The sequence below is a fragment of the Lutzomyia longipalpis genome, chromosome 1, assembly GCF_024334085.1.
Source record: "Lutzomyia longipalpis isolate SR_M1_2022 chromosome 1, ASM2433408v1".
Lineage (NCBI taxonomy): Eukaryota > Metazoa > Arthropoda > Insecta > Diptera > Psychodidae > Lutzomyia > Lutzomyia longipalpis.
In genome coordinates, this window is record NC_074707.1 from 13,087,127 (window position 1) to 13,100,606 (window position 13,480).

Consider the following 13,480-nt stretch of genomic DNA (forward strand, 5'->3'; position numbering starts at 1 on the left):
CATACTTGGGAGAAAGTTTTTAGGGAGAAAAGAAAATTACTTTATTACAAAAAAATGTTAAAATGAAAGAATAAAAATAGGAAATTTATAAAAATTAAATCCATGGGAGAAAGTAGAGGTAGCTTGCACCAAGAATCGCGGGATCCGTGGCCAGATCGAGTAGGCACGACACTTGCTGGTCAATGGAAAGATTTGAATCCGGAAGTTTGGCCCGAATATTCGTCTCCTCATCTCCTCGCAGGATATTTTTGTACCCATCTAGATATGCTCCCTCCTTGGCAACCACAGACATATCCAACTCCTCCTCAATTAGTGCTCTTGGATTCCATCCCTGTAGCTTCTTCTCTGCAATCTTAATTCTCCTATTGCTGTTCCACTGTGCAATTTCTGAAAATAAAATGAAAAAAATAAATAGATGTTTGGCAAATTTTCCTTTTTTTTATACCATTTGGCGAGATGTTGTCTGCTTCTTTCCTCAAAGCAGCCATCCAGTTAACTGTGGGTTCCTGGATGAAGACTGCCATGCAAGCCATGATTGATTTACTGCACATATTGAAGGATCTCAGGGCGTGAATCATGCACTTCTTCATGAGGCCAGATTCCCCGAATGGGCTCATCACATTCACGAGCTTCGGTGTGAGACGGAAGGGAATCATTTCCGGGACAGATAGATTGATTGTGGCTCCACCGAAGACAACACCAAAGTCAATCCCAACAACAAAGCCATTTTGTGTGTTCAAGAGCAAATTCCCCAAATGTCTGTCACCAATGCCCAGAATCCAGTGGGCAATGCTCATTGTGGCTAAACTCTTGACAAAGTTGTTGCGCAGCACGAAAAAGCACTCGGGTGAGACACTAATGTCCCACAGAGCTTTCCGGACTAAATCCTCCGGGATCTTTCGCTGCAATTCCATGAATTTCTTCCTAATCCTCCTACGGGGATTTTGTGTCACCATATTCCCATAGTCCGAATACAGTTGACCCTCAGTGATGGAGAAGTATCGCTTAAATTCCCCCAAAACTCCACCCAAAATCTTATCAAGCTGCCCCTGTGGAAGGGATCTCTGGATGAAATTCTTCATAATGGCCGTACCATGTACCCACGTTGTCATGCCACATTGCTGAGACACCGGGATAATTTGGTATGTTTGAATGAAGAGATTGTGATTCCTGCACTGCTCATCCGAATGCAAATGCTCCGACATCAGGTGCAGCAATTGCTGAATTCTCTGATCCTGCCGCAAGTCTTCTCCATACTTCACGAGGTACTCATGTGCTTTCCCATCAGTTCCTGTCACAGTCAACTTCATAGGTTTCCGGAGGGATGGGAATACCTGAAGTTTCGAATGGAATCGCGCAATTTTGGTGTGGTGCTGCACTATTGGCTTCACATCGCCCGTATACTGCCCCGGAAGTTCCAAATTCATATTCTCCGCAGCATTGCAGTGTGCCATCCACGGGCAGAGTTTTTCCATGTCAATACTTTCATGCATTTCCAGACCAATCTCATTCTTCAGTGTCTTTATCATTCCTCTCACTTTATTCACGATCTCCGTTGTGGTTGTTTCTGTGGAGGGAAGAATATTATATTTCATTTTCTCACCTTTTGCTTCTCATTCTCATCTACTCACCATTCCGGAGATCCTTGATGGGTTGATGGAATTTCTCAATTTGCCTGAAGGCACTTCCCTGGAGATTCTCCGTGTTCTCGCAGAAGACAATCCTCAAAATTTCATTAATTTCCCTTATTTTGGCATTCATCGTCATTCCCTGCGTCACAAGATTGTTGGAAAAGTTCGTGAGATGCGTGGAGAGCATTACTTTTGGGAGGCAGAGGCACGACAGGGCTGATACAAAGCGTTCCGTTGCGGGATTGTGAATTAAATTGAGAATCTCTGTCACCACCTTTCGATTGGGCAACGGATGATGCTGAGAGGCCACGTATTGGCTGTAGGAGAGCTTGAAGGAGTAAACAATGGCAGCTGGGTAAGCTTTAGCAAGACGCACGAGGATCCTATCGAGGATGCAGGAAGCGGCAAAATTGAATCTAGCCAGAATTTGTGGAATCCAACTGATAAACATCCATTCGGGCACTTTTATGCTTTCCTGCATAAAGAGAGTCGCATTTTTGGAATCTCCCGTGAGACTCATCCTGTCGAGCATTGATGGGAAGAGTGTTCGTGCTTCCTTGGAACCGTGTCGCATACCACGGAAGACGCAAATAATGAAATTATATTCCAATTTCTCCGAGGCGCGTTCCTCAAGGCGATTGTAGCAGAATGTAGCCATGCGGTAGTAGGCATCCCCAAGAATCTTTGACGTTGCCAGCGATGAAGATGAATCGGAGATTTCTTCTGCCACGACAACATTCTTCCTCAGCAACGGCAAAATTTGCTCCTCGAGGCGCAAACTGAGATCTGTTGAATTGCTCTTGGGGGTTAGATTGTGAATTATCTCCTTCTGCTCATCATCAATGCGAACCTTCGGGACGCACGTGGAGACTTTCTTGAGAAGATCAATCATCTCATTGTAAATATGAAGCCTCAATTCAGGAGTGTACTCCTTGAATGTGTCCACTGTGATGATCTTGTTGATTTCCACCGAAGACTGGAGGTAGGCATCGAAGGCTTCCGCTGGATTTCGAGTCTCAATCTTGAGATTTCTGAGCTTGCATTTAGCCACTTGAACTTTAACACTCTTCTCAATTTCCTCCACATGAAGACTCTGCAGAGATTGCAGCGTACACGATGCCAAATTGAGATTTCTCTGCTGAATTGCTGTATTGAAGAGCTTCAGCTTCATCTCCGTTATGCATTCATTCACATTGGGGTACTCCCTTCTCAGGATCCCCCCAAAAAATGTTCGATATGCAATGAGAAAGTCCCACATGAGGAGGGAATCATTCGAGTTGACCCGGGAGTCTCTCCACTGTTCAATCAAACCCTCAACTCGTCCACTTTTCTCACCATCACTCAGGAGAATCTCAATGCAGCGATGAATTTCAGCTACACGTCGCAAATTGAAGAGCTTCTCGGAACGCAATTTATCCGACAGAATACTTAGGTGTCCCCATTCGGAGAGGAAGTAGATGAAATTGTGCTCAGACAGCACCCGGGCTGAGCGATAGTCCTCATTTGCAACTTGAAACATGATCAACTCTTCGGAAAAGTTCATCTTGAGTACATTTGCTTTCTCGGGGATTCTCAACCATCCATCCAGGACCTCCACAAAGTCCTGGCATTCACTCTTCTCCTCCAGCATAAGGCGCATGTTTGCCTTCATGAGGCACGGCAGAAGATTCTCATGATCCCAATCATCTGTCCACAATTCCTCCCAATTTGTCTCATCATCATCACCCGTGACAATTTGATTCCTCCCCACTGTTGCCAATTCTGACCACTTTCCCATTTTTGTGTAGCAATTGTAGAGGGATTCATAGCAGAAATTCTGCTCAATCTGCTTATCTGACTCCAGAAGACTTATATAGACCTTTTGGGCTGTTGTAAGATCACCTCGAGCCTCGCAATCTAGTGCCCGTGTCAACCGGGAATCCGTTTGGAGTTTATCGGCGAAAATTCCCCAAACCATGTCATTCTCGGAGATATTTTGATACAATTCCGCCAACTTCACCCACATGTTTGTCTTTAGGTCGTCGTTCGTGATCGCCTGCGTGGAGAGGATGTTCAAGCAGCATTCAATGTAGAGTGCTGCACAGGGAATCATATTGCTGGCAATTGAGGAGATGGCAACCGTATCCGGGGAGAAGTTGAAAAGCAGTGGATCACTCAGAGCCACCTCCATGAAGGTGGCAAAGACAATTGCCTCACAATTCTTCGACACGTTGAGGATGGCACTGATGGAGGAACTTACGGATTCTTGGAAAGTTTTCGCATGATCCGGATTGTGGGTTATTATGCCCGTGTAGAGAGAGATGAACATATGCCGCGCAACTATAGCATCCTTCTTTGCAAGTGCCTGCAGAGGTAGAAGAAGGGCCAAGCCATTGATAAGGAGATCAGGGAAATCTCCAAATCTATATCGTCGAAAGAGCACAACTTCATTCTCTTTTGCACGTCTCGTATTGATGCGCTTCTGACTCTCAAAGTTCTTCCTCTCAATCACCTTTAGCGCATGCTCCTTGTGCACCTTCTCCTTGTCCCGGATAAAGCGTTTCCGGAGATTCCCCTGCGGTGGCTTCAATGCACCACTCTCCGGTGCTCCATGAACATGCCTCGACTGCCTGTCCAGCATTTGTGGTGGAAGTGAAAATAGGAGTGAACTCCCCGTGCTGAGGGAGAATGTTTCTGGGATCTTTGTGATCGCTGTGGGTTCCTGTGTTGGTTGGAAAAACCCCTCACTAGCCGTTGCTTTGAGCATCTGTCCCATTTGCAGGGAACTCCCCACAATCACCTGTCGTTGCTGGGATTCAACAAAAAGTGGCATCGTGGCGTGATTTGACTTTGATCTCCAGCTCACATTGATCTCATACTCCTGTAGCTTGTGATCATTTTCCATTTGATTAATGAACAGCTGATCCTTGGAATTTGCATTGTGTACAGGAAGATCCAGGAGGAGTTGAGTAGCGTACTCAAGGAAATGCTTCTCAGCCTTTGGATCGTAGAGTTCCTTCAGGATTGCTAGAAATCTCTCAGAGAGCTTCTGTGAGAGATTCCTCTCGTTTGACCAGAAGGTAAAAATGCGATTCTGAATGTCAGTATCTGCATCCGATAGCCCATTTAGGAGAGCAGCTAGGAATTTCCTGTACACCTCCGTCTCACATTCATCACGCTCCTTGAAGATCTGCACGATATTTATGAGGATTTCGTACATTAGATCGCGACATTCGACATTCCTGTTATCAACAAAAGCCAAAAGATCGTCTGAGAGTTGAGCAATTTCCCCACCAGTCATACTCTTTGTTGCCTTATTGATCATGTGCAGCCCTAGAAGTTGATTTTCAGTCGCCTTGAGAATGTCCCGAATGCCCAGAGTGATCAATTCCCTGAAGATTGTGTTGCCGTAAGTTTCCATCCCGCTGAGAAACATCTCCAGGCAAATTTTCTTCTTCGTCCCATAAGTATTGGGAGCCAGATGTCCAATTATCACCATGAAAGGCTCCAGAATTTTGGGGAAATTCTTCTGAACCCCGTAGAGGATATAAATGAATTTTTCCTCACTGCTTCGCTTGATCATTTCAATCTTCTGCTTCAGCTCCAACGAACACTGATCATCTTCAATTTCCCCTTCGGGATTTATGTGCTTCAGGCACATTCCCAGCAAATGCGCTGCAGACTGATAGATGATTTTGTAGTCATTGTCGAGGCACACAAAGAGAGCTTTTATGTAATTTATCTTAATAGTATCCCCCCAAGGGATGATTCCACTCGACAGAACAATTGCATTCAATTGAAGTCCACAAATGTTCTCCTTGGAATCCTTGCTGCCATTTCGATTGACAAGATCATAGAGAATTTGTCTCGGGATCTGCACAAAATCCCTCCATTGGTGTATTAGGCGATTAATGAGATCCAGATTGAGCTTGAAGATCTCCGTCCGGGTATGGTAGCAGTTTCGCATGAGAAAGCCCAACAAGCGCGATGCGGAGTTTTTTGTATGATCGTTTGGCTTGTAGATTTCACCCCATTCGAGAATAAGAGCCACGAGGTCGGTTATGAAGGAATTGAGGGTACTTCCGGCGCATTCATCCACGATGAATTCCATTAATGGTTCCATGAGGACGCAGCAGTAATACTTGAAGACACTGCGGCAATTGTCGACGAGTTTGCAGAGAAAAATCCTCACATTCTTGTGCTGCTGCTTACTCTCAATGGCATTCGCTATGTATTCCACCCACAGTGGGGCTGTTCTCCTCGTGGATGGATCTGCGGGAATTGGGGTGATTTGCTCGTCGAACATGTGATTTATCAAAGCGCACAGAGTCGCCATTAATTCGTGCCTGTTGATATCATCATTCTCCAGCTGAACACTCGCAAATTCCACCTGATCATCCTCTCGTCTGGCCACATCTTCAGCACTTCGAATTGCCGCATGAGTGAAATCAAATTTCGTCACTTCCTGACTCAGGGATGACATGAAGACATTGTTTGTGTGGGAAAACTTGAGATATTCTCCTTCATTTTTGCGCGCTAAACGCTTTATGGACACCATGAGATCCCTCACTTTGGGATAATCAGGGAATTCCTGCTCTAGATTGCTGTACAAATTCTCATCTTTGCAATTGATGATCCTCTGCCAGATGAATTCGCTCTTTGAAGGTTCCTCCTTGAACAGCAACCCATCGTAGAACTTTAACTCTTTCTGCGTATTGCTAACAATTATGCAGAGAGCAGAATACGCATTGCATTGGTACTTCCTGTAGAATTCTGCTGCTGTTGCGTCATCCGTGAGGAAGATTTCCGATCGCACCTTAAAGGCTTTCTTTGTTAGATGTTTCACAATGTCCGTTCCTGGCGTTCCCATTAGGGCAAAGCTAACGGGCGTGAGAAGATCCCTTGGAAGCATACTGAAGAGACTCTCAATCATCTCATATGCTCCAGCACGACTTACCAGAGCCTGTTCAACGGCCCATCCCCTGCCAGTCATACCAAAGCTCGTATCAGACATTTCCACAACTTTCTTGATGTTCTTCTCGTAAAATGTCACAAGAGCTACTTTTCTGCATGCTCTGATCATGGTCTTGAGGAATCTACGACTAACAACAAGACGGATATTCGGTTCCAACTGTGTGTTACTGAATACATCAAATGCGACCTGCAGACACTCAACCTGATTATTAACCGTCAAGTGCTGAACATACTTCTCCAGATGAATCTTAATCTCGTACTCCATGATGTGCTTCCTATCCCCAGCAGTTGCATCAATAATAAATTTGAGGAGGATCGGCGATTGTGATGCAACTAGTGCCTCCAGGATGGTCCTGAAGGTCACAACGAGGCTTGCACGTTCCATACTTTCAGCTTTGAATTCTGAAGAGATGAGCGGCAGATGAGCTGCTTGGAAGCTGTGAAGAGCTGCTGTCAGCTTCTCATTAATCGCATCATTTGGTCCCGTGATTATGGGTAGAAGTTCAAGTGCGTGGATTTTTACCTCCTTCGAGACGTCCTTGTTGGAGATTAAACTAAGAATCCACATCTCCAAATCCGGAAGCTTCTTCATAAGCTCCCACAGTTGATACGGACTAATCATGGCGATGTTGGAAATGAGTTCAATTTTGTGCAAATCAGCTAATTTGTAAGAAGTTTTCCACACATCAAAAACCTGGCACAAGGTGGGCCAGGAAGTTATGAAGGTGTCCACAAGGATTTTCCCATTGCTCCTCTCTTCGACTTTTGTGAAGATAAATTTGCACATTTCAACAATTAGGCGACAAACTGTTAGAAGATTCGACACGGAGGCTTTTCTTATGATGTGATCAAGACAAAGTTCAGCATGACTGACAAAATTCGTGAGAACCTGCTCACGGTAGACTTCAAGGAAGTACTCTCCCTGCTTTATAAAGCCCTTCTCTGAGGTATTGATACTTTTAAGTTGGACGTCATTGAAGAGAAAGTCCAGAACTTTCACAAGAGTGTCTGACGCATGGAATGCTATGCCAAGGAGTAGTCTAATATAGTCCCTGACCTCCTTCGACATGACTGTTGTATACAGATCCTCACCCTTCTTTGTACTTAACGTCTTGAAAAGCTTCAAAATGAGCACATTAATGGAAGCATTGAAGAATCGTTGAGCAGATGCGCTCAACGTAACATACTTGCAGACAATTTGAATGCCCTTTGCTGTCCGGATGTCTGCAGTGCTGACAGAATTCCCCAAAACAACCTCATCGACTTTATCTGTGACTCTCTTCAATCCCTCCGTCAATTCTTTCTCAATCTCAATTGTAATTTGCTGACTAAATTCCCTCGGAGTGTCCCTCCTGAGACGCATCAGGCACATTTCAGTCCTCATTGGGAGTCCCTCCTCGAGTCCTGTATGACGAAAATCCAATCCCAACTCCTGTGGCTGGAAAATTACGTCTACGATGAATTTTACAATCTTACTCTCAGTTCTCCAGAAACTTCTGGGAAAATCCTGAGAACAAAATTGGAGGACTTTTGTGAGGAAATCCATCAACTTCACCGACAGTTGCGCCTTTGCACTAGCTATTTGCAACATAACTTCCCCACTGAGCAGGCTATCAGCAACATTTTGTCCCTCAGTGAAAACCTCAATTTTGAGCAGCTGAAGGATCTCAAAGTCAGTCTTCCAGCAAATATTTTCCAAGTAGTAATCAATAGCATAGAAAATCTTGCTCTTCTTCACAATCTCTCTGGGTTGAGTGATTAAATCTCCACCAAGGAGCCAAATTTGATTGTCCAAATCAGTTATGAGACTCAGAATGAAATCATAAATGAGCTGCATGGGGAAAGGCTCTTTTGGCCCGATGTGCTTCAAGTCTGGATGCATTGCAATACCAACGTTGTCTACATTTCCCTCACAAATTGCCAGAATCTCATCATTTTTCACACAATCTGAAAGGAATTTCTTCACAGACGCATACTCCTTTACCTGCGGAGCGATCTTCATGAAGATCTCTGTACATTTATCCCGATAGACTTTACTATGAGATCCACATTCGTGGAAAATCCACAGAGCGAGATGCTTCAGTGTTGCCTCCTCGAGTACTTTTGGTTTGATCCTCTCCTCATTTGCAGTGACAAAGAGATCGCTTCTCTCGCAAAGAACCCTCACAATGTGATCGAGAGCAATGGAAGCTTGATCAATGGCCATATCTTCATTCTGGGTCCTGCTGGACTTCATGCAAAGTCGCAAATTTGTGCAGAACAAGTAGGCAATTTTAATCCAATACCGTTTGAGGAAGTTCTCATCCTCCCTGAGGATCCTGTAGAGATTATTGAAGGCCAGCGATGCCCCCAATCGGTGGTAAACATCAAAGTTCCAACAATAAAACTCCAATTGTGTGACAATCTTGATTAAATTGGTCGGGAAGGGGTTCTGATGATCCTGCGGACTCTGCTTCAGTGTCCACGATACAAATTCCCGAAGGCAACGTGCAGCCAAATCACGTACAGCAGCATTGGCTGGGTGAGAGAGATTCTCCATAATTGCATCGAGCAATTCATTAATCCCATCTTGATTTGGCTTTGCCTTGTAGTGCATTATCTGCATGAGAAGTGGCTCAAACATCTGCTGAACAGCAACATCGGAATCACATCCCAAATAGATGAGTTGTCTCCACATTTCCTTCCAAATTATCGAACTACGCACCGGAATTCCAATCATGTACAGCACAATCCCATGAAGAAGCTCACAAGCGCTGATCTTTACTTTGCGATCGCTCGAAGAGAGCGCAAGTTGGAAGATGCGCGGCAGTAGTGGGTCCAAGCAGACTATTGGCGACACGTCGGTGCAGTGAATTTTGAGCTTTATGCTACTATCTGTGTCCCATTTTGTGAGATTTGTTGCCATGTGCTTCTTATTGTTGAGCAAATACAGGCACAATTCGGGTTCAATGAAACCTAAAAAAAAAAGAATTTTCATTTATTAACAAATTCCTGAGATTTTGAAGAAGAAGGACTCACCGATAAAATCATAAATCCTCTTCTGGAACTTCAGCAGCTCACTATCAGTGTCAACATGACGGAAATTCTTCTGGATTTTCCGACGATTCTGATGACGTACAATCTCAACACTCAGCGTTGATGGATTGGAGAAACCCTTACTCTGTAGGAAGACATCAAGGCACGGCAGGACACTCTCAAGGATCTCCTTCACTTCATCACTCCCCTGATTCCGTTTGATAATCTTAAAGAGAACGGTGAGAGCTCTATTTGCCAGCCAGAGAATACTCTTGCCAATATCAAAAGCCATCTTTAGGATTTCCCTCAAATCCTTCAGGAGTGTCTCTGCGATCTCCATTGGAATATTGAGAATTGCCTGAAAGCAAGCAATTTGCAATTCCCCCGATGTGAATTGAGCACGATGGATGAGGAGTTCCATCGAGTAGGTGACAATGCTGTGTGTCTCAAAGCGTTCTCTCATGTGATCTTTCTCAAAGAACTTAATCTTCTCCGCCACGCTCAAAACGAGCTCCAGGAGCTTCGAAAAACCACTCACAAGTGGATATTTCTGCATATTAATGAGGATCAAAGAGCAGAACTCCTGAATCCACGGCTGGAAGTTCTCTCGATGATGATCCACCGTCTGTGCACCCACAACGTCGCGGAATAAATCGACAAGATTGAAGAAAATGTTAAAATCATTGGGAACAACGGGTGTGAGATCGATGTTTGGATCGCAGAATGTGAATTCCTCATCTTTGCCATTTTCATCCTTATACGTGCGCTTTTTTGTCTGCAAATTGAGTTTCTTTATGATCCCAATTGTGGCCGCTATGAAGTTCTCGTAGAAACTTTCGGAGACTTTTGTGTAGTGAAGGCGTTTTCCCGCACTGAAGATCCCCTTCCAGAGAGGCAGGTAGTTTCTGTATGTAATATTCTCCTTCCAATCCTGCTCATTCTCATCCCTGAATGCATCGTAGATCAATTTGTGGGAACACGTCCAAATAACACCCTGCTTCGTGACTTTCTCGAGGACATCATTGAAGATTGTTCCCTCGAGCTGGGAAAGGTTCACGCAGGTGTTCAGGAGAGCTTTAATTGTGACCTCATGATGGGCCGATGAGAGAAAATGGAAGTCTTCTATAAATTTAATCATCATCCTCTCAAGGGAATCAATTTGGTAGCGCGAGATCACTGGCATGTGAGCCATTATTTGACTCAGAGACTCCATAAAGTCCGCCATATGTTCCATGTGCTCGCGTTTGTTAATCTTCTCAGTGAAGTACGAATGATCCGTGGCCTGGATAACAAGATTCAGGAGATCTTCCATCTGTTCAGCTGACACAATTGCCTTGCAAGGACCCGCCATGAGACCAAATCCTTGAATTGCAATCCGGATCTCATGTGGTTGTGCATTTGACATTCTCAGCACACTCATGAAGTACTTAAAGTAGAACTGCAGCACTTCCACATCCTCTGGCCTGGATCTCTCAATCAGTGTTGCTGCGTGTTGCTTGTGAACAGCATTGATGGCATTTATGGCGATCCTTCGATCCTCGTAGGTGAACTGCAACCACTTCTGCAGTGCCTCATGCCAGTACTTGTAGTCCCGGATTAGCTGTTCAGCCAGCAGTTTTGTGTGCGACGTGAGAAGGAGCATGGCACTCCTGAAGAGCGCCTTCTCCCGAATATCCCCAACTTCCGACAACTCCTTTACGCATTTGTAGATGTAGTCGCACTCCTTCGTGGCATCCTCTCCACTGGGAGGGAAGTTAATCAGGAAGCAATTGAGACCATCAATAGCTCCCGCAACGGTTCCCAAGGAAATCTTATCCTTCTTCACCAACAATCGGTCGAGTGTCTTGAAAATTGCTTTGTGGAAACGCTCCTGGTACACCCCAAGCATATGATGGGCAAAATCCTTGCATATTAATCCCACCACCTCAAAGGTCAACTGATGCACTGGACAAAGCCAAACAAACAAGAAATCAATCAACTTCACAAACCAATGAGAAAAGCTTCAAAAGTTCTCACATCTTGCTGCTGGATCACTTTCGTTGAAAATACGAAAGAGCTTCTCGAGAACGGTGGGAAAGTCAATGGAATCACAGAGCTTCTTGAGGAACAATTCCTGGATTATCTGCATGCAGAATTCCTTCTCTCTAGCGCTCACATTTACAGCAATGAGATATTTCGTTGTGTACTAAAATAAAAGTATTTTTTGGGGATTCTCGAAGACTCTGGCTCTGGCCAGAGTTGATGTGTAACTTCTTCACTTTTTTTTTAAGGAATTAAAGGGGCAAGAATATAAAAAAAAATCTGGAAATCTCTCCCAGCTCCATGAGCTTCCTTTTCTTCATAGTTTTCCGAATATTTATTCAAAACAGCTTAATTGAAAAATGTACGGGTAAGCTGACCAAGCTTACGGGAGCTGTGTTTCTTTCAGTGTACCAATTTTGTGAGAGCAAACTAGAACGCGAATTTGTTTAAATACATGCAAAATCGGGAAAAGTTGAAAAGTCATCCCCCAAGAAATCTTTAAAATGCCATATCTCGAGAACGGCGACATAGATTTTCTTCATTTTTGGCATGGAGCTAGATAATATGGTCAGCTATAACATATCAAAAAATGAAGCAAATCGATAATGGCGTTTTCGAGATATTCATCGAAAACTCATCGAAAATTTTGTTTTTGATTTTTGGCCCCCTAGCGGTCACTTTTGAAACTTCGTATGTTCTAGAGAGTTGTAGGGTTTGTTGAGATCTTTCATTTGACCCCGGGTTGATCAAAATCGGTCAAGCCGTTTTCGAGTTATGGTCGATTTTCGATAAAAAATTGTGGCGGCTATATTGACTAAACGGCTTGACCGATTTTCGAAAATGAGGTATCGTTGGAAAGGTATTGATGGCCCCTACAACATATCAAAATTTCAGACCTCTAGCTATAATAGCGGCTGAGATATAGCGAAAACAAAATTTTGAGGTTAATCAAAATGGCGGACGGAGGGGTGGGGGGGTGGATTTGACCTCATAATCGGATTTCTTCAGGTCGATATTTAAACTTTGCCGTTTACCGCAAGTCTCTATCTATCACCGTTCTCTTGCAATTTAAGTTTATGATCCGGCCGGACGGACGGCCGGCCGGAAAAAATTTTTTTTGGCGCATACGTTTTTTGGAATGTGGGGACCCTAATTCGTGCTCGTCCCAAGTTTGAGCCCGATCTGACGACTTTCGATTTTGCTCGGTACACAAAAGCTGTGTCTGAAAGAAACACAGCTAAATGTTCTTTGAAAGAAGATAAGGAAAGGAGACTCACCTGAATCACAGAAGTGACATATCTCGTCATTTTCCCAGGATATTCCCGGATGATCTTCAGATGCAACTGAAAGATCTCAATGTTGCATTGCTTGAACAATTTATCATACTGGATGGTTTGAGACAGGAGGGCGATTGTTCCACGATCTACATTGAATATTGTATCGATGGCGAGTTCTACACAAAGAAGACATTAAAAAGAAAGGAAATAAGCAAGAAATAATGAAAATCAAGATTATTTTTCATACCAATTTCAGAATTGGTGAGAGCTTCATCGAAACAACCGGACAAATTTTGGATATAATTTGAGGCTTCTTTGGGACGTTGTCCGTCAATTTTTCTCTTCAAAAGAGATAGTGTGGTGTTCAATTTATCATTCATTTCACTTTGGATTGCATTAAATGATTTAAATTCACGAAAATCACGAAAAACACCCGGAGGAAAATTCTTCAAAACACTGTTGTGAAATTCTTCGTAAAATTGACAGAGCGCGCAAATCCGAACACTGCGCTGTCTACTTCGATTTACCTTCGGACACTTCCGCCAGGTATTCGGAGACGTTCGGTGATGAATTTTGACAGGC

At 43.9% G+C, this 13,480-nt stretch overlaps 1 protein-coding gene across 1 annotated transcript; it reads right to left on the reverse strand.

Annotated features, from left to right (window-relative positions):
• Positions 1-27: 27 nt before the first annotated feature.
• LOC129786331 (DNA-dependent protein kinase catalytic subunit-like) lies at positions 28-13,278 on the reverse strand. The gene is made up of 7 exons (XM_055821257.1): positions 13,146-13,278; positions 12,899-13,074; positions 11,616-11,784; positions 9,603-11,543; positions 1,632-9,539; positions 446-1,567; positions 28-387 (listed from the first exon to the last, which is right to left on the reverse strand). The coding sequence occupies exons 1-7, from the start codon at positions 13,276-13,278 to the stop codon at positions 95-97; spliced, it is 11,742 nt and encodes a 3,913-aa protein (XP_055677232.1). The 3' UTR covers positions 28-94.
• Between the last annotated feature and the right edge of the window lie 202 nt (positions 13,279-13,480).

Excerpts from the sequence above, each read along its gene's own strand:
- LOC129786331 (XM_055821257.1), bottom strand. The coding sequence starts at position 13,278 with ATGAATGATAAATTGAACACCACACTATCTCTTTTGAAGAGAAAAATT. Across the intron at positions 11,544-11,615 it reads AAGTGATCCAGCAGCAAGAT|TGCATCAGTTGACCTTTGAG; the intron begins GTGAGAACTTTT and ends GGCTTTGTCCAG. Across the intron at positions 9,540-9,602 it reads GAGGATTTATGATTTTATCG|GTTTCATTGAACCCGAATTG; the intron begins GTGAGTCCTTCT and ends TTTTTTTTTTAG.